The sequence below is a fragment of the Rosa rugosa genome, chromosome 2 (assembly GCF_958449725.1).
Source record: "Rosa rugosa chromosome 2, drRosRugo1.1, whole genome shotgun sequence".
Taxonomy (NCBI): domain Eukaryota; kingdom Viridiplantae; phylum Streptophyta; class Magnoliopsida; order Rosales; family Rosaceae; genus Rosa; species Rosa rugosa.
This window is the reverse complement of record NC_084821.1, coordinates 693,279-720,230: the sequence shown is the minus strand read 5'-3', so window position 1 is coordinate 720,230 and position 26,952 is coordinate 693,279. Positions and strand designations below refer to the sequence as shown.

The window sequence follows — 26,952 nt, the reverse complement described above, 5'->3', positions numbered from 1 at the left end:
TAGTAACTTTTGTCTCCGGTTAAATACAGTAGTTGGGTTAATGGGTAAAACTTCTTTCCAAATTTGACTTGTCTGATCATTTTGATTTTATTTTACAAAATTTGTGTAGCATGCTTGATTCCTTGAGTGTGCGTGTGGGAGAGTTCGAGTCTACTTTGGTTGCCCGCGCGTAAGAATTGTATTGAAAAAGCGAAGCAGTAAAGAGACAGCGAGGATGGGATCCACAGAGCACTACGCCACTCTCTTTTTAGGTTTAGGATTTGGATTTTTGCTGTTTCATGATAGCTCCTATGCACCACTTGCACAGGAGAGACCAACCCACCAGAGTCATCACCTCCATTACTTCAAGCTTTCAAATGATTCAGATATAAATTGGGATAATATACAAATATATGAGAGATCCGATCGGATATGAGAATTCTGAGCCAATTAATTTCTGAGGTCAGCTGAGGGGTTTACATTTTAATAAGAAAGCATATGTTTAATACTGTCCAGGCTGCACAGCAATCTGTTACTTCCCACTTAGAAATGACTCAATGCCTACCTCTGTTTTGCACACATTCTCAGGCAATTTACAGGGGCTTACTTATACTTGGTCTCCTGAATTCAGAAATGTTATGTTCATGTTGCCGTGGTCAAGTGCTTGTACTTTTGCTCTGTGTTGAAGCGTCTTGCACTCTCGTTCAGCCCTTTGGACAGCAGGAACTTCAGTACATCGACTCCCTCTTGTAAAGCAGCGTCGATCTAGACCAAAGAGCAATAGCAGATTACTAACGGATGGAAAATGCAATGCCCTTGTAGTTGATCAACAAGAAGCTTGACCGGATTACTCTTATGAACAAGCTCAAAGTCATTACTAGTCTTCCATTATCATAGTTATGAATTAAACGAAAGTGAGATTGGACTTCAAGAGATCAATGCAGGATTCATCATACAATTTCAATCAAAAATCTGATCCAATCCATATGCAACAAAGATACGATTTCAACCATCTATTAATACATCTCCTTACCATCCTATCCACAAAAGAATCAGTAAATTAAAAGCATTAGACAGTTCAAAACAGCCATATACTTACTCGTCCTTGAGCTGTTGCATTAAATTTTTGGAGCAAATATGCTTTTGGATCCATTTGACCAGGAGGCCTTCCAATACCTGAAAAGAAATTCAATATAATTATAACAGTGCAAAGGATATAGTAACAGTGACCAAAGCACAAAATTTGGAAATTTGAACTAACCAATTCTTAGCCGAGGGAATTCTCTGTTCCCTCGAAAATTATAGAACACACTCTTCAGCCTGAACAATAAGAAAATTGATAAGTAGTGATATCTCACAGCTGCTCCTTTCAGAAAAAGACAATCACAAAGTACTAGACAGTGGTCAGACACGCGCTTTCATAGTTGATAGTAAAACAAAAGATAAACTCGACCAGAAGAACTCTATTAACACTCTATTTTGGCCTCACTCTTCTCTTCTTCAGAGAAGAATCAACACAATGAATTAGTGATTTTCTAGCAATAACAGAATATCAATAAGCAACTCCTATATCCCAATGATAACAGAATTAGAATTCATTAAGTTATAACTGTATTAATCACCACTGTGTCAAACTAGAGGTAGGTTCTAACATTTTTTGCCAAAAGGTTATAATCATTACTTAGTCATTCAGAAGTAAATATGCTAAGAAGGTAAAAGTAGAATACTTTTATCATACCCACTGTGGCTTCCATGACCTCCATTTGGGTTAAGACGGAGTACCCCACACGGTAAGTTCATGTCATCATGGAACTACATACAAGGACAAATAAACAGATGAAAGATATAAAACAAAAGAGATATGCGCTCAAGTAACGAAACATCAAAATGGAAGAAGAGAAGTACCACTAGCACACGATTGAGAGGTAGCTTATAATAAGCAGCAAGCGGTCCCGTCTGTAGTTGAATGAATAGAGGTATAAGTTATATTATGCACTAATATTATTGGTTAGAATCTTATTAAAAGGAAAACTCTCTAACATAAGCAGTAGCTTCAATAGGCCTACAATACTGAATAAGTTAATCACCATGAAAGAATTACAATGACTTTTATAAGTGTAATAGAGGAATGAATACAGAGTAATAATCACTTTTGTGCTCATATGCAATTATAGATTAACAGCGACTCCTAATTCAACATAAGATACAGTTGCAGTAGAAAGTGCAAAGTATGATTCCATCAGATGTTAAGTGAAACTATGTCAATCACTTACCGATTCACCACTCAAGTTCATGTACGTTTGAGGCTTTGCTAGAAAAACAGGGACTTCATCTACAAAACCTGCCATACCAAACTTCCATGAACTCCAGAAACAAGATTAAAAACCAAAGAAAACTATTCCAAGATTTCACATGCCTTGCCCGAATATAGCTTTGCAATGGACTCTATTCATGGCTATCCCTTGCGACTGAGCGAAAACATCAATCATCTCAAACCCCACCTGTTCCATTCCAAAAGAACACTCAAAACTTGTTATACAAGAAAATTTCAATAAAAACCTTAAAAGTATAGTTCCAATGCATAATTGGTATAGTACATTGTGTCTGGTTCCCTTGTACTTATCGCCGGGATTGCCCAAACCCACAAACAGCCACGGCCGCGGAGCATCAGAGCAAAAGTAACGCCTACTTAACCTACTAATCATCTTCTTCTCCTCTCTGCCTTCCACTAAGCTTCAGAATGAACTCCCAAGTCTCCACCTCACCTGCCATTCAAACCATTTCAGCAACAATTAGAATGCGTTTCCGAAATGTGTATAGTTTCAAACTGTCTGCAATGAAAAAAAAATGTAAGCTGAGATTTCAAAATTGATCGAGTGACATGTCCGAATGGGGACCAATAAAGACTGGGAAACAATCGAAGAGGCAACACAGGCATTTCTTCAAACAACTGGTGGGCATTTCTTCGGCTTCGCAAAATGAGAAGCAGAGAAGCACAAAAAAGAAAACAGAAGTTGTAGATAAAGTAGCAACCAAAGTTCCAGCCCCATTGCTTCCTCAATCTATCGAAAATCCCGCAAGTCTGGCCGAGTCTTAGGTTTCAAGACAAATCCGGAAACACAGAAAACAAGTCGAATAAAGAAAAGTTCTCACCATTTCTGTTCTATAACGCGGATTCAAACTAAAACTGAGCCAATCTCAGGTATGCCCGGAGAATCAGACAAGTCACAACGACACATTTTGAACACGGAAGTCTTCCCGCCGGTGAGAACTGAAAAAAAGGCGGGTCTTCTGGTTTCGGCCAACTCTTTCATATTTGGATTTGTAGGATCGAAGCAAGCCCACAAGCCCATTCTACTAGCGGCCCATTTAAAATTCGTAACCGAAAACAAACCCAACGGACCTTTACAAGTGAATCATTGTTTTTTTTTTTTTTTTTTTTTGAGAAACTATTAAGTGTTGGGGGTAGTTTTACACAAAAAGTAAATAATTATTTTCGACCCAAATTAGGGAAATGTGCTAGGTGGTCATGTATGATGATTGCAAACCCTAGGTCATGTCATAGGGTTCTCTTCCTTGTTTGGAGAATTATGTTGATGGTGGGTCTTTGGACATTATAAGGAGAAAAACATGCAATCCGTGTTTTCTGGTTGAAAAACATAACATCTTCTATAGTTCCAAATAAGTAGAAAACTTAGCTAAATGAATAGTTAACGTTATTTGATTGTAAAGGGAAAATTACAAACGAGATTCAAATGGATGATTTAAGACCTCAGAGCACAAAACGATAGAATTTTGACAACCCAATCATTACCATACATATCGATATATTCTGACTAGTGTTAGCAGTGGTGCATTTTCAAGATGAACGCATTAAGAAAACAGTTATTGTCATGATAAATAGCATAACAATTAAGCAGGAAACAATTAATTGAAAAAAAAAAGTGATAGTTTTCGACCATTACAATTGAACTATTAAGTGTTTGATTAACAGATTCATAATTTTACACAAATATAAATAATTTTTGACCGAAATTAGGGAAATGTGCTAGATGGTCATGTATGATGATTGCAAACCCTAGGTCATGTCATAGGGTTCTCTTCCTTGCTAGGAGAATTATGTTGATGGTGGGTCTTTGGACATTATTATTAAGGAGCAAAACATGCAATTCAGGTAACATCTTCTATAGTCTTGAATAAGTAAAAAAATTAACTAAAAAAATAATTAACGTTATTTCATTTTAAAAGGAAAATTACAAACGAGATTCAAATGGACGATTTAAGGTCCCAGAGCACAAAAAGATAAAATTTTTGACAACCCAACCATCACCATACAACAATACAGATCGATACATTCCGACTAATATCAGTACTGTGCATTTTAAAACAAACGCATTAAGAAAACCACTACAATCACGATAAATATGCATAACAATTAAGAAGGAAATAATTATTAGGAGCGTCAAATAAAGCATCTTTGTGAAAAAGTTGCGGATTAGGTTTTATTTGGACACAAATATTTTATAAAACACAATAAAATACACAAAAATGTGTTGTATCCTTGCATGAAAGGTAAATTCCCTCCTTAATTAATACATTAAAAATGAAGAAAATAATGATGATTATTGAGATGACCCACACATATGGACAATACAGCTAATTATCCACATATATTTTGCGTTGCGTTTGCCCTAATTAGCGAAAAAAAGCCCCACTCCTCTACTCCCGCGTCTACTTTAAACACCCACGCCCCCATCTCTTCGCGCAGTCCCAAAAACTCAAAAGCCACCCTCACCCCTCCCCCCTCCCCCCCCCGGTAGAGCCCCTCTCTCCCTCACACTCACCACCGCCGCCGCCGCCTCCTCCGACGCCGAGACCGCGAAGCCTGTTAACTCGCAATGGCCGAGTCGACTCAGCTCCAGCAGGCGCAACTCGCGACGATTCTCGGCCCCGACCCGGCCCCTTTCGAAACCCTAATCTCCCACCTGATGGCCTCCGCCAACGAGCAGCGATCCCAGGCCGAGCTCCTCTTCAATCTCTGCAAGCAGACCGATCCTGACTCGCTCTCACTCAAACTCGCTCACCTCCTCCAGTTCTCGCCGGCGCAGGAGGCCCGGGCCATGTCCGCCATTCTCCTCCGCAAGCAGCTCACCCGCGACGACTCCTATCTCTGGCCCAGGCTCTCCCCGACGACGCAGTCCAGCCTCAAATCGATTCTCCTGTCCTGTATTCAACGCGAGGAGGTCAAATCGATTTCCAAGAAGCTCTGCGACACCATCTCCGAGCTCGCCTCCGGAATCTTGCCGGACAACGGCTGGCCGGAGCTCCTCCCGTTCATGTTCCAATGCGTCTCCTCCGATTCGCCCAAGCTGCAAGAATCGGCGTTCTTGATATTCGCGCAGCTTTCTCAGTACATCGGCGACTCCTTGGTTCCGTTCATCAAGGAATTGCACACCGTCTTCTTGCACTGCCTGAGCTCCTCCACCAACTCTGACGTTAAGATCGCCGCCTTGAATGCCGTGATTAATTTCATTCAGTGTTTGAGCAGCTCCGGAGATAGGGATAGGTTTCAGGACCTATTGCCGGCGATGATGAGGACATTGATGGAGTCTTTGAACAATGGGAACGAGGCCACGGCGCAGGAGGCACTCGAGTTGTTCATTGAATTGGCTGGGACTGAGCCCAGGTTCCTCAGGAGGCAGATTGTGGAGGTGGTTGGGTCTATGCTGCAGGTTGCTGAAGCTGAGTCCTTGGAAGAAGGGACCAGACACTTGGCCATAGAGTTTGTAATCACTCTAGCCGAGGCCAGGGAGCGAGCCCCGGGGATGATGAGGAAGTTGCCGCAGTTTATTAGTAGGTTGTTTGCCATTTTGATGAAGATGGTTTTGGATATCGAGGATGATCCCTCATGGCATACCGCGGAGACTGAAGATGAGGATGCTGGTGAGAGTGGTAATTACAGTGTTGGGCAGGAGTGTTTGGATAGGCTTGCCATTTCCTTGGGTGGGAATACCATTGTTCCCGTTGCGTCCGAGCAGTTGCCTGCCTATTTGGCTGCCCCCGAGTGGCAGAAACACCATGCAGCATTGATTGCCCTTGCACAGATTGCTGAGGGTTGTTCTAAGGTATCAATTTTGCCCTTTTTTTGTTATTGAATCCTGCACTGTCTGGAAACTAATTGTCACTCCCCATAGCCACTGTTTAGTGGATCAAGCTAGGAATTGTTGTTTGCTCATCAGCTTATGTTTGCATATTTCACTTTTTGAATGCAATGCTTGTTTTCTGTATGATATGGCTTGGTGATAAGAGCCCCATTGTTTTTCATATAGGGTGTTATTCTGTCAACATGATGACAACTAGGTAGAATTATAATGGGAACAGTAATCTAAGTTTTTTTTTTTAATACTTCTCTACTTGTAGTAACACGCTGGACATATGTGAAACACTTTCATTTGAATTTGAGTTGATTGTCCTGTATGTATGATGTGCGCACACAAACTGACAGATTATGACTTTATATCAACAAGAAGTTCACCTGCAAAGTATTTTTGTGCATATACCTCTTCTTATAGTCAAATGGATTCAAGTTACCTTATTCTTAGTTTATTCCTTTTAATTTTTGCTCCAGGTAATGATAAAAAATTTGGAGCAAGTGGTGGCAATGGTCTTGAACTCGTTTCAAGATCCTCATCCTCGTGTAAGGTGGGCAGCTATTAATGCAATCGGGCAGTTGTCTACTGATTTGGGCCCAGACCTGCAAGTTCAATATCATCAACGGGTGCTTCCGGCATTAGCTGCTGCCATGGATGATTTTCAGAACCCTCGTGTGCAGGTACATTGATATCAGTGGTCTTATTTCCGACGACATTGATCAAATTAACTGGCAATATTTGACAGGTCAAGGATTTGTTTGTTACCATGCTAGTTTCATTGAGAAGGAAGGATTTCCAATATGAAAAATCATTACAAAGTACACTGTAGAGTAGCAAAAAATTGAAAATTTGTTTAAACACTATTAGTTTATCTACTTGAAAATTTGTAAAAAAAAGAAAAAAAAACAGAAGAAGGTGATGATAGTAAATATGGCAGCATGCTTTTTATTTTGGTCAGTTGTGTTTCACTAGACTGCTCATTTTCAAGATCATGTTATTAAATAAGGAACCCTTGTTTATTTATTTATTTATTTTTACATTTTTATAGAAAATATATGCCTATTAAATAATCTACTTCTTGTAACTTGATATCTGCAGGCACATGCTGCTTCAGCAGTGCTCAACTTCAGTGAGAACTGTACACCAGATATTTTGACACCTTATTTGGATGGAATAGTGAGCAAATTGCTTGTACTTCTGCAGGTAATCTTTTATATAAAACTATACCACATTCATGATGCAGAACTGACATGATTATACTCTTTTGAAATACTATTTTACAAGTGTGTCGACATTTATATCTTCTGCAGAATGGGAAACAAATGGTGCAAGAGGGGGCATTGACTGCTTTGGCATCAGTTGCTGATTCATCTCAGGTATTTTCTTTATAGTTTGTTATTCTATGTGAATGTTTGTCTTGAGGATGAATCAATTAATTGTGTTGGGATCTGTAGGAGCATTTCCAAAAATACTATGATGCCGTTATGCCTTACCTGAAAGCTATCTTGGTGAATGCAACTGATAAATCTAATCGCATGCTTCGGGCTAAATCCATGGAATGTATTAGCTTGGTTGGTATGGCTGTTGGAAAAGAGAAATTCAGGGATGATGCTAAGCAGGTAATACATAAATGAAACCACTCATTGCATTGGTGTTTTTCTCCTTTGGAATTTCTACTTGAGATATATGATGGCTATTGGTAGGACAGAAGACGGATAAATATTTTAATCTGCTTGTGCATGCATATTTTATATGTTCCTATGTAGATTTGATTGCATATAGATTTTCTCTTTGATAAATATAAGCTTGACCACCACCACTTTACTTATCCAAGAATCTGTCAGAAACCTGTAGCCATTTTGATTTCTTGGGTTGGTTAGGAAGTTAATCTACAAATGTACCAGCTAATGTTTATTGTTTTCCTTAAGGTCATGGAAGTGCTGATGTCATTGCAAGGGTCTCAAATGGAGGCAGATGACCCAACTACAAGTTACATGCTACAAGTATGTTTTTACCTTCATAGTGCCCTTCTCAGAAAGTGCAATAGTACCAACTTTATTTTTTGCAATAACAATTTTTTTACAATGTTGTAGGCATGGGCTAGACTCTGCAAGTGTTTAGGACAAGATTTCCTCCCGTACATGAGCGTTGTAATGCCTCCTTTGCTTCAGTCTGCTCAACTTAAGCCAGATGTAACTATTACCTCCGCAGATGACAATAGTGATATCGATGAATCTGATGATGAAAGGTTTGAATTTGTTTATTTTGTTCCCTTTCACTTGGGCATCTTTTTTTTATTGCTCTCTCTCTCTCTCTCTCTCTCTCTCTCTCTCACACACACACACACACACACACACACATGCTTGCACAGACAATGAACTAACTAGATTAAAAATCATCCTTAAAAGAACAAGTTATGTTTGTAGACCCTTGATGTTCTCTGCCCAAATTACCAATATAAATGTGTAGGATGTAATATATAGATGTGGGGATAGTGTTATGCGTATGTCATGCTAAATATTTCTTTGCAATGCAGTATGGAAACAATTACTCTTGGAGATAAAAGGATTGGAATCAAGACTAGTGTATTGGAAGAAAAAGCTACAGCTTGCAATATGCTGTGTTGCTATGCAGATGAACTGAAAGAAGGTTTCTTTCCTTGGATTGATCAGGTTTGTCAATGTCATAATTATTTTCTTTCCAGAGCTTAAGTGATATGATACTTAAAAGGTCATTTTGTTGCAGGTTGCCCCAACTTTAGTTCCACTTCTTAAATTTTATTTCCATGAAGAAGTGAGGAAGGCAGCTGTTTCAGGTATTATTCACTGTTAATACTAGATGTCTTTATTTGCTCTTTCCTCTTTATATGTCATTGGACGTTATATCCGTAACTTGATAAAGAATTATCTCTGCTTTGTTTCTAGCAATGCCGGAGCTACTGCTTTCTGCAAAGTTAGCTATAGAGAAAGGGTTAGCTCAAGGTCGTAATGAAACCTATATAAAGCAATTGTCTGACTACATTGTTCCAGCTCTGGTGGAAGCATTGCATAAGGTTGTTTATTGTTTGTTAATTATGAATTATGACTCCCTGATCCTGAACAATGACCTAAATGCTCTCCTGATTCTTTATTATTATTTTTTTGGTGGACTGCTAAGAATGCAATATGTGTGCAGGAACCTGATACAGAAATATGCGCAAATATATTGGATGCGATAAATGAATGCATACAGGTGTGGTCATATATTAAAACAAATTAATATAATTATTTTCTAGCTTTTATCCAGAAAAGTATGGCATTGCTATATCCTTTTCCTTGGCACAGAATCTGTCTATTTAGTTTGGGAGAAAAGAGGCATGTTGCACCTTGAAATGAAGTGTTATTTCAGTTATATCATGAACAGAGCAAAGTACCACAAAGTTTGGGTGTTTCCATCTTTACATGCCACTTTATTACTTCTGTATGACTGTAGTGGATGCTTGTATTTTCTTTCAGATCTCTGGACCACTTTTAGATGAAAGCCAGGTCAGATCCATTGTTGAGGAGATAAAGCAGGTGATCACTGCCAGTTCAAGTAGGAAAAGAGAGAGAGCAGAAAGGACCCAAGCAGAAGATTTTGATGATGAGGAAAGGGAACTGATTAAAGAGGAAAATGAACAAGAGGAAGAAGTTTTTGATCAAGTAAGTTATTCAAATACAATCTCTTAGCAGCACATCATTAATATTGCTGACCTTTTGTTTTGTGGGGTCGCATTTATATAATGTGGATATTTCTTCTTCTGTTTGTTTTGCTGAACCACTTCTTTTTCCTGGTTCCAGGTCGGAGAAATTTTGGGAACTCTGATTAAAACATTCAAAGCCTCTTTCTTGCCTTTCTTTGATGAGCTATCAACATATCTAACACCTATGTGGGTAAGTAGCTTTTTTCGTTGCCTGAAGGAAGCAGCTTTTTCTGAGGTTCCAAGATTAGGAATTTACTTATGTATATAGTTACTTGAGTTATTATTCTCAAAAAATAAGTACTTAACTTTTGATTTTGTTTATGGCCTTTATTATTTGGGTAATTTCTTTGTTTTCTGAATTATGTTTTGGCACAGGGTAAGGATAAAACACCTGAAGAGAGAAGGATTGCAATATGCATCTTTGATGATGTTGCAGAGCAGTGTCGTGAAGCAGCTCTAAAGTAAGTTTGTTCTATTAAATGTCGAGGTGCAGTAATTCTTATTTTGTGAACTCATTTTGTTCTGATGTGTTGGATCAGATATTATGACACATTTCTTCCCTTTCTATTGGAGGCTTGTAATGATGAGAGCCCTGATGTTCGACAGGTCTGATCTTGTCAAACTGTTTTTGTGTATGAGGTTATATATTCTCATTCATGTTTTATGATTCTTGTCATTTTCCTTTCCTTTTCAGGCAGCTGTATATGGACTTGGTGTCTGTGCAGAGTTTGGTGGATCTGTAATTAAACCTCTTATTCGCGGTAATTTTTGTGCATGTGTTAAATTGTTAGTAATTTTCCTAACGTGTTTATGCTACTAACACTTTGAAGTGGCTTTGTCCAGTGGCTCTTTCGAGGCTAAATGTTGTGATTCAGCATCCCAATGCCCTGCAACCTGACAACATAATGGCATATGATAATGCGGTTTCTGCTCTAGGAAAGATTTGCCAATATCATCGTGATAGTATAGATGCACCTCAGGTACCTCCATTTGTTTGTTTTGTATTCATAATTTCATATGGATTTATTATTGTTGCTCTGATGAAACTTGAAAGTATGGAACATATGACAATGATATGAAAACACTATGGGGTGTTCTCTTCTCTTTTCAAGATTTATTGTTATCTTTCTTTGCTGTGTTCCAATATTTTTGTTTCTATGCACGCTGAAATGTCAATCTTCTTGTGTTTGCAGGTCATCCCTGCATGGCTGAACTGTTTACCGATAAAAGGTGACGTGATTGAAGCCAAAGTTGTTCATGATCAGCTCTGCTCTATGGTGGAGAGGTAGAGCTTCAATTTGTTTTCATTTGTGCCCTCTCCTACCACTTTTTGTCATTTGATATATTTTAGCGTCGGAATACCATTAACAGAGGTGTGCACGTTTGCATTTCTTCTGTAGGTCTGACAGTGATCTTCTAGGACCCAACAATCAGAATCTTTCCAAAATTGTTCAAGTGTTTGCAGAGGTTTGTGAAATATAAACTAATCAGATTGACCCTGTCGCTTTTTTGTTGCGCTGAAAATTGTAACATGCACAATGAGCAATAAGCTGATTCATTAACTGCAGATTTCTTTGTTGCATTTTCACGCGTGCCTGAATATTTTTATTGAGGGGTGTAATTGTTCCCTGCAGGTTTTATGTGCCGGTAAGGAGTTGGCAACAGAACAAACAGCAAGTCGGATGATAAATCTATTAAGACAGCTTCAGCAGACTTTGCCACCCCAGACCTTGGCCTCAACTTGGTCTTCCTTGCAACCCCAGCAACAGCTTGCACTGCAGTCTATCCTTTCCTCATAGTATCTTGGCGTGGAGTGGCCATATTGCTTCTTTCAGATACACCGTATCTGTCTTGTGTGTTACTAGTATTTGCCTCCAATTCTTTTCCATGAGATGGTCGTCATCAGTCAGTTTTGCATGGAGTGTGACAGTGACCCAGCATTTGATGAAGTGTGGAAGGGGTCATCATTACAATTTGATCAAACCTTTTTTGGTAGGAATGTGTATACCCAAGTGTCAATTTATAGTGCAATTTTGAGTCTAAAAGAAAAGAAGGATAGGTGATTGTGATATGTGAGCCTTTTCTTTTCTCAGCTCCTTTGGTTGGTGCCTGAGTTTGGAGGGTTTGTTGGTGAGGATTCTTGTAGCAGTTTTGGTCTCGTTGTGTTTTGACGTTTTCTGCGCATACATTTGTCAGCATCTTGACTGAATTATTAATGGTGATTCTTTGTATTTGCAATTTTGATCCCCAAAGGAAATAAAATGGCTTATAGTATTTCGGTGTTGCACCATTGTGAACGCAAATGATATTATTAGAAATTTTTCATGTCGCTTCTAAAAGCTTGTTCCTATTTCTGGTTTCGGGAAAGCAAGTGTTGTCAGGGCTTGCATGGTAGCTTTTGATGCAGGGTTCATTAGGTAAGTTGAATGTTGTGGAATCGAATCTGTAATTCATATGAGATGATGCTCCAACCCGAAATGTATCGGGGGTTGTTTAGTCTGGTTTTAAGCGTTATACGGTGAAGGTGTTTTCTGTGTATTTGTCTCATTGTTTTTCCTCTTTTATCTTGTATGATTAATTTCTAGGAAGCAGTGGCATCTTGTGTGATGCAAAGAAAGATTCTACCAAATTCGCAGCGTGCAGCATGAGATTCCCAGCAAATTCTTTGTATACAAACCCAATGCGAGCTGTCGTTTTCTTTTCAAATAGAATGGGAGACCGAATTTGTATTGTTTTCTTGTATTATTAGGGGGTTCCTACTCCATGTGTCATGCGTTCGTGCTCTCACGAATATTGCTGGTTGTCGCCGTTGACCTTGCTGTGGTGGTGGTGTGGAGTGAGTAGTGACGACTACTACTACTACAGGCCTCCTACTTCTAACCACTCTGACTTTGTCACTTATTTCTTCCTTGTTTATTGATCCTAGTTTTGTTTTTTGGTTTTAACATTGTGCGTTCTGGTGCTCATGCTTCGGTTACTTCAGTTGGGGGCAAAACGTTATGTAGGAATGGATTGCATGTCTCCCAAAGACAGAGACAGAGTCATGGGAAAAGAGACCAAATACAAGTAAACAAATAGTAACAGACAAAAGTATGATTTGGTCATGGTTAACATTGGGAATGCAGTCCATCCTAGGTAAGGAACAAAGTTAAGTTTGACGTGCTGACAGGAAGAAGAAAACGAGCCGCCCACCACTAACTAGAGCCTGAAGTCCTTGTTGTCTTAACTCTTAGCTTATATATAACAATGTCACTCATTTTCCTCTTTCATTCCCCTTGAAACCTCTCTTCTCTTTCACCTTCTGGTATGGGACTTCAATCGCAGAAGCACGAAAAGAGGGTCTTGGCCGAGAAAGAAAGCAAGTTCAAGCAGAGGAGCAGCAGCAACAACAACACCAAAAGCAAGTTTGTTGGGGTGAGACAAAGGCCGTCAGGGAAATGGGTGGCAGAGATCAAGGACACAACCAAGAAGATTAGAATGTGGCTTGGAACATTTGAAACTGCCGAGGAAGCTGCTCGAGCTTATGATGAAGCTGCGTGCCTTCTTCGTGGTTCGAATACCAGAACCAACTTTACCAGTACTCATGTTCCTTCAAATTCTCCACTGTCTTTGAAAATCAAGAACCTCCTCAACCACAAAAAGAGCTTGAAACAACAAAGCCCTTCAACCCCCAACACCATAAAAACCACCCCTAAAGCTAGTACTAGAATTAGTAGTACTATTACCGATAACAATATTCAGAGTTCTAGTTACTACAATGCTAATTGCAGCTCTCTGCCTAGTTTCAAATCCCAGAACATTGAGGTCTCTGGTGATGCATATAGACCAGACCTCAGCCATTGCATTGGGGATCTTCAAGTACCGGCTATGTTCCACTTCGATCAACCATGGCAATTCTTAAGCGGGTTTGATCAGCTTCCGCATAACCATGAAGGGCTGTATTTAACAAAAGGCATTGCCACTGGAGTGTCACATAGTGCAGCAGAGCCAAATCAGCTGACAGAATTCGAACACGCAAAGATAGAAAGACAGATAACTTCTGCTTCATTTTATGCAATGAACGGAGTCAGCGAGTACTTGGAGACTGCATATGATGATGCAAGTGATGCCTTGTGGGATCTTCCTACTCTGTCTCAGTTGTTCTGCCTGGCCGATGATGCCTGAATTGGCTAGTCTTCTTCTCTCGCCTACTACTCTAGTGTTGTATGAGTGAATTTAGTGAAGGGTAATTTTTTAAGGAACTCTTGAGAATCCATGTATAATGTATTATGCATATTAATAGTCACTGAAATGTTTGTCTCGGCTATTCTCTGGGTTTGATTAACGATTGATTTGAATCATCTGATATTGGTAACACGAAAGGGGAACAAAATGAAGCAGGTCCTCAAAGGTTTAAAGAGGAGAATGGGTTCTCTGTAAGCATCTAGTAAATTGAAATTAACTTTTACCTTCAACCTTAGTTGAACAAAAATATGTGACTTCAGTACATGTCATCGCTGTGAGAAACATCAATCATTTTTGTGAGGAACATCAACCATTTTCGTGCAACCATTGTGAAAGGTCATAAAGAGATAGAATGCACCAAATTAAGGAAACTTGAGAGAACCATTCACATTTCTTAAAATGTCACTTCATGTTCATGGATACCACAAAAAATAAACACGTATTTAGGACATAATGACATAGTTCTTGTGAAAATATCTCAGCAGATGTTGCATCATTTCACTACACAAAACAAACGGAACAACCGAGATTGTGGGAGATGGATGAACACTCTTGCATATCAATTCTAGTAATCTTCACTTCCCCCCTCTTCATCATCCACACCTTCAGCACCAACTTCCTCGTAATCTTTCTCAAGTGCAGCCAGATCTTCACGGGCTTCTGAGAACTCTCCTTCTTCCATGCCTTCACCAACATACCAGTGGACAAAAGCCCTCTTTGAGTACATGAGATCAAACTTGTGGTCAATGCGTGAGAACACCTCAGCCACTGCTGTGTTGTTGCTGATCATGCAAACTGCTCGCTGCACCTTGGCCAGATCACCCCCAGGTACAACTGTTGGAGGTTCATAGTTAATACCGCACTTGAATCCAGTTGGGCACCTGATCCAACCACAAAATCATTTGATGAATAATTTCTAAAGAGACAAAACAAATTATTAACTTCCGTTCTTTGCTTTTCCTTTTTGGGCAGTCTTCTTACCAGTCAACAAACTGTACAGTCCTTTTTGTTTTGATAGTTGCAACAGCAGCGTTAACGTCCTTGGGAACAACATCTCCCCTGTACATTAAGCAGCACGCCATGTACTTGCCATGCCTGGGATCACACTTCGCCATCATGCTTGAGGGCTCAAAAACTGCATTGGTGATCTCAGGAACAGAGATCTGCTCATGGTATGCCTTTGCAGCTGAGATGACAGGAGCATATGAGGAGAGCATGAAATGGATACGTGGATATGGGACAAGGTTAGTCTGGAACTCTGTGACATCTACATTGATGGCTCCATCAAATCTCAATGATGTTGTCAAGGATGAAATGACTTGTGAAATCAGTCTGTTCAAATTGGTATAAGTTGGTCTCTCGATGTCTAGGGATCTCCTGCAAATGTCGTAGATAGCTTCATTGTCCAAGAGCACAGATACATCTGTGTGTTCAAGGAGGGCATGAGTAGAAAGAACGCTGTTGTAAGGCTCGACAACTGCTGTTGAAACCTGAAAAGCAAAAGAATTAAGCCATATATGAGTTTCAGTGTTACATACTACCAAGTTTTATAATTTTCCTCTTCTTTTATTCTAAAGAGTAACATATTTTTTTGTCATTTTGTTAATATAGAAACATCTATCTATGACAGAACAGTTTATAAATTCTTAAGGATAATCATTTCTAGATGATGTCTCATATGCTAAGTTTGTGCAATAAATTACATAAGCTATTACAGGAAAGTAGAAACTAATAATATTTGTAGCTGCAAGTACCTGGGGAGAAGGATAGATGGTGAATCCAAGCTTTGACTTTTTCCCATAATCCACAGACAAACGTTCTAACAACAAGGACCCCAGACCAGAACCGGTACCACCACCAACAGCATTGAACACCAAAAACCCTTGTAAACCAGTGCAATTGTCGGCCAATTTCCTCACTCGATCAAGGCAGAGATCCACAATTTCCTTTCCAACTGCAAAGGAAAAACCGAAGGGTTAAATCGACAAGATTAGCATAATAAAAGAGCTCATCAATGCAACTTAGAAGCAACATATCTTACCTGTATAATGTCCTCTTGCAAAGTTATTAGCGGCATCTTCTTTACCAGAAATGAGCTGCTCGGGGTGGAATAGTTGGCGGTAAGAGCCTGTCCTAACTTCATCAATAACAGTTGGTTCCAGATCAACAAATATGGCCCTAGGAACATGCTTGCCTGATCCAGTCTCACTGAAGAAGGTATTGAAAGCATCCCTTCCAACACCTATTGTGTTGTCACTGTGAAGACAAACACAAAACAGAACACTCCATTAAGCACTCACATTATACACAGAAGATTTACTGAGATGGAATCCGAACAATTTACAGAAAACAAACACAGAATATATCAAGAGATTTCGATTACAACAAGCTTAGTAGTACCTTACAGAGGAAGCAAATACACACACTCAACCGTATTGAATCTAACTCCATCCGAACTTCTTTTAATGTGGTTTCAGTTTTATCATTTATTAGGAATATCCATAAAATCCATTCACCAGATCCATTAAAAAAAGTCCAACGAAAGTGATTTCAAAAACAACCCCAAAACCAAAACTCCCACAAATCCAAATGCAATAAACAACTACACATAGACTGATAGACAGATACCTAGACAACCATAAAACGGAAAATCTCAGTCCACAAATATCAAGATCTCAAACATCCATGAAAAAACACACAACAAGACCTAACACATCAAAACCCATGTTCATCAACCATCACCATACAAAACCCACCAAAAAGATAAACAACAAAGACCCATGATTTATATACAAACAACAAAAGGGTACGTAAAAACATAGAAGAAAAACATGTATATAGAAACCAAACCTAGGCATCTGACCATCAGGCTGAATTCCATGCTCAAGACAATAGAGCTCCCAGCATGAATTTCCCACCTGAATACCTGCCTGCCCAATATGAATGCTTATGATCTCTCTCATCTTTCTCACTCACTCTTTGTGTCTGATAAAAATCGAAACTTGATGAAGAAGAAGAAACTGGGATTCAGAAACTATAAAAGCAGGTCTTGACTGTTTCCTTGGGTGTGTGTATCAACGTATGATAGAGTTGTGTGTGTGTGATATTAACTCTTTTTCGATAAAATGGGAATGGACAAATATTTCAAGTCCGCTGCTAAAGAAGGGAAAAATGTGACAGCTTGCCCTTCCTTGCCACTTGGCGCCAGCCTAGCTACCTTGCCTTGGGTCCCAGCGGCCATTCTCTTTTGTCACTTTTGCCCTTAGTCGACTACCCCTTTGTTTTTGTTTTTGTTTTTTTTTTAACCACCATCAATATCCGTTGATGTTAAGAGTTCAACTTCCAAATCCAGCAGCTGATTCACCTGATTTACCTGCAATCAATTATGAGAGTGGGATAGACCTCTTTGGTCCCGAGGTTTTCCACATCGCCGATAGCCGCTTTTGAATCGGTATACTCGACAACGTACTGGTGGACCCATAAATCTCACCGTATTCTCCAATGATAACTGCACAAGTTTTAATCTGATTACCTAGAGACTTTTGAAATTGTTGAGATTTAAACTTTAAGTACGAGTTCCACTGAAACCCAGACCTTGCAAATCTTGCCAACCGCCCTTAGTCGACTATTTAAAAACTCAATTGTGCATGAGAGACTAGTGGAGTTGGTAATACTAAAATTCTATAAGAGGATAATACGACAAATTAAGACCTGGAAATGGAGGGAGACAGAAGTTTGATTTGGTGAGGGTAATATAGGAAAGATGAAAATTTGGCGGACCAGCTTGGCCATGTGAAGCAAGCCAAGTGTCACTCGAGTTGGATTAGCTGTTGCTCACTGATAACATTACTCATCTTTCAAATTTTTTGTTTATAAAACAATAAAAATACTTAGGTGGGGGCTTCCCCACCACGTGGCCTTACGGCCACCCAATCAGAGGAAAGAAAATTTTTCATCTTTTCCGAAAATGCCCCTGCTCTCTAATGTGCAATACCCAAAACACCCCCCCTGCTGGGCGGTGATTGGCCCTCCCCACCACGTGTCCCGTGCGGGTGCCCTAAGCAAGAATCTCTCATAAAACAAACCCGAAAATAATAAATAATTTGTAATAACAAATTAAGTGGTTCTTAAACCGACAGTTGTTCAGTTTTGTGTAATTACTTATCTACATAATCAATAATGCTTTCTATTCGTCTTGACGTCTTGTTAATTAACGGTGGAATATTCAAGAATTGAGTTAGAGTTAATTAAAGGTTCCATCCCTTTCAATATAATTCACAAAAAGAAAAATGAAACCTCTGTTTTCAGAAGTATGAGTTTCAAATGGAGTAACTGATACTCAATACACAGCATATAACACCAACCAGAAATGTTGGTGAAATATGAGTGCACCCATTTCAATCATCACTAGTGATGAATAATGAACATTTTGGTGTAATTAAAGTTGAACTCTATATATGAAGTTTCTTAATTATTGTAATTTCTATGACATTATATAATGGAGATATGTTGAAGGCTAGGTTGTCTGTTCACCAAATTATTGTACAATTGAAGTATGGATATGCTATCAATTTGAAGGAAAATCAGAAAATGTTAATAGTTGTGTCTTTTTTGTTTGGTCATGCCAATAATTCTAGCAAGCTATGATTGTAAGACATGCTAATTAATTAGTTTATGAATAGGAAAAATGCAAAAAATGCAAAAAATCCCAACTACTAGTGGACCTAAGTAGCTCCAAATTAGTCCTCCTTTTTTCTTGTATTTGGTTTTATATTAATCCTTTGTTTGCCGGCTATTGGATCAACATGCTTGTTTCACCTTCTAATTCTATTGTTATACTCCACATCCATCAAAGTTGGGCTTCTTTCATGTTCTTTATTCTTTTGGGTCGTTAACGGGCTTCTCCTTCCATAGATTGAAAGGTCGTTAATCTGCAGTAAATATCTAAAAAGGTTAAAGGACCACACACAAGTCGGAGGTTGGGCCGCTTCATAGATTGAAATGAACCGCCAGCCCATCCCATCCCATGCCATCATCATCATTCATTTGTGAATGTGATTTTTTTTCTCTTTATTTTTCACCAAACTTTGTCTTCCGAGTTTAGATCAAGACGATTTAGTTTCAGCTTTTGAATTTCTTCTGTTAATATTTCAACTAAGTCAACTTTTATACGCATGTATGGTTTTACTGTTGATTTTAATAAACAAAACTATTCCGGAGACCATTGCTTAATTTGTATGGAGCCCAGTAGTTAGCATGGCACATGCCAACACGTTTTAATTGTTTGTTTATATTGTACAAAGCCAATACAATAATTTAAAGAAATAGATTTGATTATATAAAATATTGGAGTCAAGTGCAGAGGGGGACAAAGTTGTAAATTGAAGGTGTGTGGATGCGTAACCCTCTCGCCGGTTGGGATAAGCCGATAAAGCTGAGATCCTCGTGAGGCGGGCAATGAGCAAGTTGGCAACATGAATCTTTGTCATTGAATTCCCCAAAATGCCCTCCTACCCCCCAACCCAACACAACACGCAGCTCCATTCATTTATTTTTCGACAAGACATGGATTCCTTGAGAAATATCGATCGTTTTTGTACACAAAAGATTCTTAGCGTCATTCCCACAGTCTTATGGTATATTTCAAGCCAAAAAAGGAAAAGAGGTTGGTCCAAATGCCCAATATTTGCATTGACTAAATTACTGACTTGCCCTTTTTGATTTTAATATATAGTTTAGAGTTATAGGCTGTAAAGTGAATCTTGTATACACAAGTATAAGGCAAGCATTGAATGAATTTCTTTGGTCAGCAGTCACATTTTTAACAGAAAGTCAAAGTTGCTACAACAAACCACAGCACCTACCCATTCAATTCCTCCCCCCTAATATAGCAGCTTTTCTGGTTTTTTGACTCCTCACTTGCTTGAATTTTTAAGTAAAATGTGTATCCTACTTGCATGACTCAAATACCAGGCTTTTACATGATTTAATTAAAAAAAAAAAGGTTGCAAGTTTCTATTTCTTTTATTTTCAAGTGAAATCCATAAAGTCACATCTTAATTTAAAATTATCATTCACAGTAGTGTTACAATTATTGTCCGGTTTCATATTAGAAAATGTAATATACCAACGTGGATTGGTTCAATTGGTATGAGCGTGCCTGTGGTTGAGACCCAATTCAAGTTCAATCCCAACTATCAGCAGTCATGCGTTGGGTCGTGCGATCTGTGAATCTCATGCAGAAATCCATATCTAGAGGCTGTGGAGACAGGTACGTGTCCCATGTCAGTTCTTTAGGGTCGAGATTATAGGTCTGCCATAGCGTAGAAATGTAGGATAGCCTTCATCTCTCCAAACTTTTTGTAACAAAAAAAATAAAATGTAATATGCATCTTATTATTTTTTGCTTTGACAAGAAAAAGACTTTTTAAGTTTTGAAGTAGAGAAAGTGCTGCTGCCAACCATCATGGACATGTTCAAAGGAGGCTATGGAGAAGAAGGTTGTTGCTATTCTTTTTGGAATGAAAATCTATTTTCCAAAGTATAAAATTAGGTTTATTACCATAAAAAAAATAAGGAAATACTGGGACTTAAAATATCAAATTCAGTCACACAAAAAGTGGGTGTAACACTGTAATTCCATAGAAATCTGAGGTCATACAACTAGGTCTTTTTTATTTTAATTTATTTATTTTTAAAATTAAAAATAATATTGTGAGGAAAGCAAAGGAGTGTAGTGTTGGTATATTAGTGCTGCCCTTTGTGTTCTCCTCCTTCTCTTCTCTCTGCAACTCTAAAGCAGCCTCCTTTTGAATCTCTGGTCTCTCATTCTTTGAGCTCTCACCTTTCTGAGTTCAAATCCAAAATATGGGAGACAAGGATAAGCTCAAGACTGGTGTCTGGCCAACCGTTAAGCCCTTCATCAACGGCGGAGCCTCTGGTATGCTCGCTACCTGCGTCATCCAACCCATCGATATGATCAAGGTGAGTGCTGAAACTCATCAAGTTTGTAACTTTTGTGAGATTTGGATTGGACCCATGATTCCAACTCGGGTTTTTGAGCTTAAAGTTGGTTTCTTTTGATGGGTTTCAGATCTGTGATTTGTGGGTCTGTTTTGGATTTTGATTTGGTTTAGTGGTGTAATGTGGTTGAATGGGATTGATGGTTTAATGGGTTTATGTTGTGTTGGTTTTGGTGTAGGTGAGAATTCAATTGGGTCAGGGCTCAGCTGGACAAGTTGCCAGGGCCATGATCAAGGAGGAGGGTTTTGGTTCATTGTATAAGGTAAGCTTATTCGGTGTGAATAGAGTTTGAGTTTTTGATTCATAATTTACTTGATCTAGTGCTGGATGTGTTTGATGAGGAATTTTTATCTGTTTGAGGTCTTGCATCAAGGTGTGCTTAAAGTAACGATCTTAATTTAGCTTTGAATTTGTAGCAGTGAAGTTACTTGTAGGAACTGGGAATGATTTAGATTCTTCATGTCAATCAGAGATGTATTCCTTTCCAATAAAATGGGGACTGTTAGATTGGTACAGGTTAATATATAACAGGCTGAGACATTAATATATATTGCATTTGGAACATGATATTTGAAAAATTAAAGGTTTTTATTAGTAGTTTTACCTTGATGGACTTTTGTATGGGAAGAAAGGCTTCAACAGTATCGCTTATTACATGTTTATTTAAATGTGTTATTTACCATGTTTTTTAAAGTTCATCATCTGCCAAGTTTAGCCGCATCCATGATATTTGGAACATGATATTTGAAAATTAAAGGTTTTTATTAGTAGTTTTACCTTGATGGACTTTTGTATGGGAAGAAAGGCTTCAACAGTATCGCTTATTACATGTTTATTAAAATGTGTTATTTACCATGTTTTTTAAAGTTCATCATCTGCCAAGTTTAGCCACATCCATGATATTTGGAACATGATATTTGAAAATTAAAGGTTTTTATTAGTAGTTTTACCTTGATGGACTTTTGTATGGGAAGAAAGGCTTCAACAGTATCGCTTATTACATGTTTATTAAAATGTGTTATGTACCATGTTTTTTAAAATTCATCATCTGCCAAGTTTAGCCACATCCATGATGGCTGCCTTCCAATGCACCTCAGATTTGAGGCTCAAAATGTGGAAGAATGTTTTTGGTTGAACTTTAGTTACATAGAGCTTGTCAGATTATAATCTCTAATTGGGATTTTTATGTGCAGGGTCTCTCTGCTGGACTACTAAGACAAGCTACATATACCACAGCTCGTCTTGGATCATTCAGGTGAGTGTTTTGCAGCATTCAGTACTCGAGTCAGATTGCATCCTGCTACTTTATAGAATTTAGATTTGTTTATTTAAAGCTTTGTCATGGTCAGTCCCATTTTCTGAATCTTGTTAAGTAAGTTTATCCTGTGGTATTATATGTAGCATGTTAATTACATTGTAACATTATTATTCTAAAACTTTTTTTTAGGATTCTGACAAACAAAGCAATTGCGGCCAATGATGGGAAGCCCCTACCTCTATACCAGAAAGCCTTGTGTGGGCTAACTGCTGGTGCTATTGGAGCATCTGTTGGAAGTCCAGCAGATTTAGCTCTCATTCGTATGCAGGCAGATGCCACTTTACCCCTTGCTCAGCGCCGTCACTATACAAATGCTTTCCATGCTCTTGGTCGCATTGTTGCAGATGAAGGGGTTTTGGCACTTTGGAAAGGTGCAGGCCCTACTGTGGTAAGAGCAATGGCATTGAACATGGGAATGCTTGCCTCTTATGACCAAAGTGTTGAGTTTTTCAAGGATTCCCTTGGTTGTGGTGAAGCTACTACAATATTGGGTAAGGTTTTTCCCTAGTAGTATATATCTGACAGATTTGACTCTTTGATATTTTGGGCTTTACTGGCAATTAGGTTCTATTTAGTTGATATTCCTGATTTCAGAACTTTAATAAATATAGCCTATTTTTTTATTTCTAATTGTGCATGTGAGGATTGCAAGTATACAGTATTGTTAACACGGCATGAAGAGTAATTTCCTTACTATGCAATGGCAGGTTTTGGAGTTTGCTACAAAAAGTTCAATATGAAAAGTTCTTCTATATCGTCAAACTTCACTTTGTGTTTTTATAATAATTCTACATATATTATTGACCAACATTCTTTTGAATAATGTCACATGATTATTCTTTTGTATAATTGTGAAATTCTATAGTTAAGCGGTAGATTTCTTTTCCAATTATGATGTTTAAATATATACATCTCTCTCTGCATCATCATCATATGTTGCAGTACTTTGAAAGTATATTTTCCCCCTGTACTGATCCCCCATTGAAATAAGTTACATTGTATTCCATCCTACACTGTCCTTCTTAAAGTGAAAACTCACTTCAGACAAAACAGATGAATGAAATGTTTTTGGAGATGAAATTCTCCTCTGGTTGGTGAATAATTCCTTTTTGTTTAAACATCTTGTATAACATTAGAACACCAAATTACACTGCTCTGAGTAATGTCAATGCATTTCAGATATCAGGTCACATGCACTTGTGGATGCCTTTTTGTTTCATATACTCATGTGTCTACTAAGGTCTGTTTGGTTGAATTGACACTACCTTTGCTCTTTGTAGGTGCAAGTACTGTTTCAGGTTTTTTTGCTGCAGCCTGCAGTTTGCCCTTTGATTATGTGAAAACCCAGATTCAGAAAATGCAACCTGATGCTGAGGGGAAGTATCCATACACTGGGTCTTTTGATTGTGCCATGAAAACCCTGAAAACAGGAGGACCATTGAAATTTTACACTGGGTTTCCGGTATATTGTGTTAGAATTGCCCCCCATGTCATGGTACTTTCTTTCTCTGTTTCACTCATTCACTCACATGCACACCACACAGTTTGGATTTGCTGGGGGAACGATGGGTGTTTTGTTTTATTTTTAACTGTCTCTGAGTTTTTCGTGATGCTATTCTGATTGTTTGATGCTTGATTATGCAGATGACATGGATCTTCCTCAACCAGATCCAGAAGTTGGAAGCTAAAGTTGGGTTGTAGTTTTGCTGGATGGATGCTATTTCAACCGGTGTTTGAGTTCAAATTGCAAACAATAATCTTTAGTTATGTTGTAGTCCCCTTGTTGGCCGTTTCACGCCCACAAAGTCAAACAATTATTGGAATTTTTATAGCGGGATTGGAGTAGGATTTACTGAAGTTAAAATATTTGTACTAGTAATTCTTGGGGCGTGTTTGGAATAGGATATTACAACCCCTGCTGATTCTGAAGTTGAGAGATGTTCTCATTAGGCACGTGCACAAGGAACGTTGAAGTGAAATAAGTTTTGTACACAGCATAAACAGGGGTTTGACATTTTGAGAAACAAGTTTTGCAGTTTGTTTTCAACGCTTACAATTGTTAGAGTTCTGCATAATGTGTTATTTTTGGCATCAAATTGACTATGAAATCTGTGGATTTGGAAACAGCTTGCTGAATTCTTTATAATTGAGGATCTCCATTCCATCAATACACACTCTTTAACCCTTTCAAAAGATAAATTGAAACTTCACTTGTAGGTTTTATGTAGTGAAATCTATCAATGTTTTACAGCACATTTGATTATCATTTCACTATTACGACTATTACCATGATCTTTTAATAGTTACTACGTAAGTTTACCTTGTCCAGTTGTTTTAGTTTGTGCATCGTATATGCAAGGTAAATATGGAAAGAGAAAGCATCTGTAATGGTACACAGAAAAGTCACAGTGTATATATTCATGATTTCATTCACCAAAGACTGGTGGACATCAGACTCCAACTCTGAAATGGAGTGGCAGCACTCCTCTTTCTGGTTCCTCTGAAAGTACTTTTTTTTTTAGTATAAGAGAACAACTACACAAGAGTGACAAGACCCTTCTTTCAAGACTATTAAATGTAAAAAGTGAGGTCCTCTCTAGTTCTCCATTGCAATTAACAGAGAGAGAGTGCAGAGGTTTTAGTGAGAAAAAATGAAGATCATGGAAGAGAAGAAAGACAGAGCAGAGTTTGAGGGCTTGAAACCTTTTTGGGGTCTTCCTCCTCCTCCTTCAGTGCTCAAGCCCTTTGTGCATGGCGGAGTCGCTGGGCTTCTCACAGGCTCTATGAATGGGGCAATAGAGTACTCAGGATTCCACATCCTAAAGAACGTCCCTCTCTTTCGAAACCATCCCACATATGTGCCCCGTTGGATCTTTGTCAAGGTACATTTCAGGCTTCCTTTGGTTTCTAGCTCGCCAATTTCTTAATTTTGATTTATAAGAAAATTTAATTTATACATAGCCTAGATAAACATAACCAGCTTTTGCACAAAGTTACTAAGCTTGGTTGTTAGCAGATAATCCCTGGTCTGGTTTTGATTGATGCTTTGGCTTATAGTCAGCTACTTGGAATTTACGAGTAAGTACTAGTTCTAGAACCAATTAATTAAGTACATAGCTATAGTTGTTGTGTCATCTTGATTGATGGCCATCAATTGTGTTCAATAGTATACAGGACTTGTTTTTAAATTTGGGTTTGCTTTAATAGGATTCTGAGACGAAGAGCAATTGCTGCAAATGAGGGTATGCAGCCAAGGCTTTATCAGGAAGCTGCTTGTGGGTTGATTGCAGGAGCAGCTGGAACATGTGTCAGCTTTCCATTGTATCTAGCGCTTTATCGGAAGCGGTTTGAATCTATGGGGGCTGCTGCAGGGCGGTGGAGACTAAGAAGCAATTTGTCACATATCTTCAGATATGGAAGTGTCACATGGAAGAGGAGAGTTGGGTTAGGCATGGGTATGGTTGCTTCCTATAAGCCAAGTCTCCATTATCTCGTGGAATCTCGGGGTTTTAGTGAAGAGGATGCAAAATCTGGTAGAAATTCTTTCCACATTACTCGAGTGCCTAGACATTAATAAGTTGATTGCTAAGTAAAACTGGTCTGAAAAGCACTTATTTGAGTGTCTCGAGTTGTTTTTTGCCTTGCTGATTGATTTAACGATGAACTTGGTAAACACACAGACATAAAAGAATTCAAAATTTCCTGGATATAATCATCCAACTATTTTATCTCTTTGTTACTACTAATTTCTAAACCTATTAAAGTTAATATTCTGGTTAGGAGTCTAGGACATAAAAGTCGACATTGTGCATGGACAAACAAAGTTACTAATACTGATTCTGCCTATCTAGCTTAGCATGTTACAGATGGAAGAATGCAATTTCGCTCCTAACTTTTGTGCATTCTTGATAATGTATTAAATGTACTACACAAAATGCAGTCTCTGACTGATAGAGTATTGCATTTCATTGGATGAATCTGTTATATATCTGTTGTTCTTGTTCAGGTGCAGGGGCTATTTCAGCATTGTCTGCTGCTGCATGCGCTCTACTGGCACCATATGCTTGCTCCCTCGTTTTTGCACGTGAAACTCTAAGATTAAGAGGACCCCTTGGATTCATAACAGGACTTTCTGGTCTCTGTTTTCACGAAGCGCCTAAGGTCATGGTATTCTGGGCTGTTTTTGAAGAACTCCAGAAATATTCCAAACCATCAATAGAATCCGAGCAATCTTAGCTCTGGCTGTTTTGAAATGACAACTGAGGTTGGTTTGGCCAAACATGTATCAGTTAATAGTCTTGAATCGAACTGCGTCATGTATTTCCCACTTGATCCTCACTTTCTGAGGCTATTACATATATGATCGTTTTTGCTAGGGGTGAGTTCCCCAATGGGCCATTATATCAATTAGAAGATAATTAATTTTTCTCTTTGTTATTTCTGAACCTATTAAAATTAATAGTCTAGCTAGAACATAGAAGAGATTGTTCATGAACAGACAAAGTTACTAATCCTGATCAGTGTCTGTTTTTACT

At 38.5% G+C, this 26,952-nt stretch overlaps 6 protein-coding genes across 6 annotated transcripts; 4 read left to right on the top strand and 2 right to left on the bottom strand.

The window, feature by feature from the left end:
- Nucleotides 1–343: 343 nt before the first annotated feature.
- Nucleotides 344–3,307, bottom strand: LOC133734796 (peptidyl-tRNA hydrolase, mitochondrial). Its single transcript, XM_062162412.1, has 9 exons — nucleotides 3,133–3,307; nucleotides 2,577–2,744; nucleotides 2,396–2,480; nucleotides 2,253–2,320; nucleotides 1,885–1,935; nucleotides 1,718–1,791; nucleotides 1,241–1,299; nucleotides 1,079–1,155; nucleotides 344–744 (listed from the first exon to the last, which is right to left on the bottom strand). The coding sequence occupies exons 2-9, from the start codon at nucleotides 2,682–2,684 to the stop codon at nucleotides 622–624; spliced, it is 645 nt and encodes a 214-aa protein (XP_062018396.1). The 5' UTR covers nucleotides 2,685–2,744; nucleotides 3,133–3,307; the 3' UTR covers nucleotides 344–621.
- A 1,464-nt stretch (nucleotides 3,308–4,771) lies between these two features.
- On the top strand, nucleotides 4,772–12,126 carry LOC133734795 (uncharacterized). The gene is made up of 20 exons (XM_062162411.1): nucleotides 4,772–6,104; nucleotides 6,608–6,811; nucleotides 7,230–7,334; nucleotides 7,442–7,507; nucleotides 7,586–7,750; nucleotides 8,060–8,134; nucleotides 8,225–8,379; nucleotides 8,668–8,803; nucleotides 8,877–8,946; nucleotides 9,056–9,183; nucleotides 9,306–9,362; nucleotides 9,626–9,811; nucleotides 9,950–10,042; nucleotides 10,228–10,313; nucleotides 10,392–10,458; nucleotides 10,547–10,613; nucleotides 10,696–10,832; nucleotides 11,046–11,137; nucleotides 11,253–11,319; nucleotides 11,487–12,126. Exons 1-20 carry the CDS (start codon nucleotides 4,878–4,880, stop codon nucleotides 11,649–11,651), a joined length of 3,348 nt encoding a protein of 1,115 aa, XP_062018395.1. The 5' UTR covers nucleotides 4,772–4,877; the 3' UTR covers nucleotides 11,652–12,126.
- Nucleotides 12,127–13,073: 947 nt separating this feature from the next.
- LOC133730097 (ethylene-responsive transcription factor ERN1) lies at nucleotides 13,074–14,156 on the top strand. Its single transcript, XM_062157769.1, has one exon. The coding sequence runs from the start codon at nucleotides 13,159–13,161 to the stop codon at nucleotides 14,014–14,016; it is 858 nt and encodes a 285-aa protein (XP_062013753.1). The 5' UTR covers nucleotides 13,074–13,158; the 3' UTR covers nucleotides 14,017–14,156.
- A 282-nt stretch (nucleotides 14,157–14,438) lies between these two features.
- Nucleotides 14,439–17,196, bottom strand: LOC133730096 (tubulin alpha-5 chain). Its single transcript, XM_062157768.1, has 5 exons — nucleotides 16,927–17,196; nucleotides 16,118–16,332; nucleotides 15,831–16,030; nucleotides 15,058–15,566; nucleotides 14,439–14,957 (listed from the first exon to the last, which is right to left on the bottom strand). The coding sequence occupies exons 1-5, from the start codon at nucleotides 17,037–17,039 to the stop codon at nucleotides 14,642–14,644; spliced, it is 1,353 nt and encodes a 450-aa protein (XP_062013752.1). The 5' UTR covers nucleotides 17,040–17,196; the 3' UTR covers nucleotides 14,439–14,641.
- A 3,631-nt stretch (nucleotides 17,197–20,827) lies between these two features.
- On the top strand, nucleotides 20,828–24,460 carry LOC133732363 (mitochondrial dicarboxylate/tricarboxylate transporter DTC-like). Its single transcript, XM_062159899.1, has 6 exons — nucleotides 20,828–21,060; nucleotides 21,278–21,361; nucleotides 22,293–22,354; nucleotides 22,547–22,908; nucleotides 23,698–23,912; nucleotides 24,062–24,460. The coding sequence occupies exons 1-6, from the start codon at nucleotides 20,944–20,946 to the stop codon at nucleotides 24,116–24,118; spliced, it is 897 nt and encodes a 298-aa protein (XP_062015883.1). The 5' UTR covers nucleotides 20,828–20,943; the 3' UTR covers nucleotides 24,119–24,460.
- Nucleotides 24,461–24,857: 397 nt separating this feature from the next.
- LOC133734785 (mitochondrial dicarboxylate/tricarboxylate transporter DTC-like) lies at nucleotides 24,858–26,819 on the top strand. Its single transcript, XM_062162399.1, has 4 exons — nucleotides 24,858–25,299; nucleotides 25,434–25,495; nucleotides 25,625–25,950; nucleotides 26,424–26,819. The coding sequence occupies exons 1-4, from the start codon at nucleotides 25,069–25,071 to the stop codon at nucleotides 26,651–26,653; spliced, it is 849 nt and encodes a 282-aa protein (XP_062018383.1). The 5' UTR covers nucleotides 24,858–25,068; the 3' UTR covers nucleotides 26,654–26,819.
- The last annotated feature ends 133 nt before the right edge of the window (nucleotides 26,820–26,952 follow it).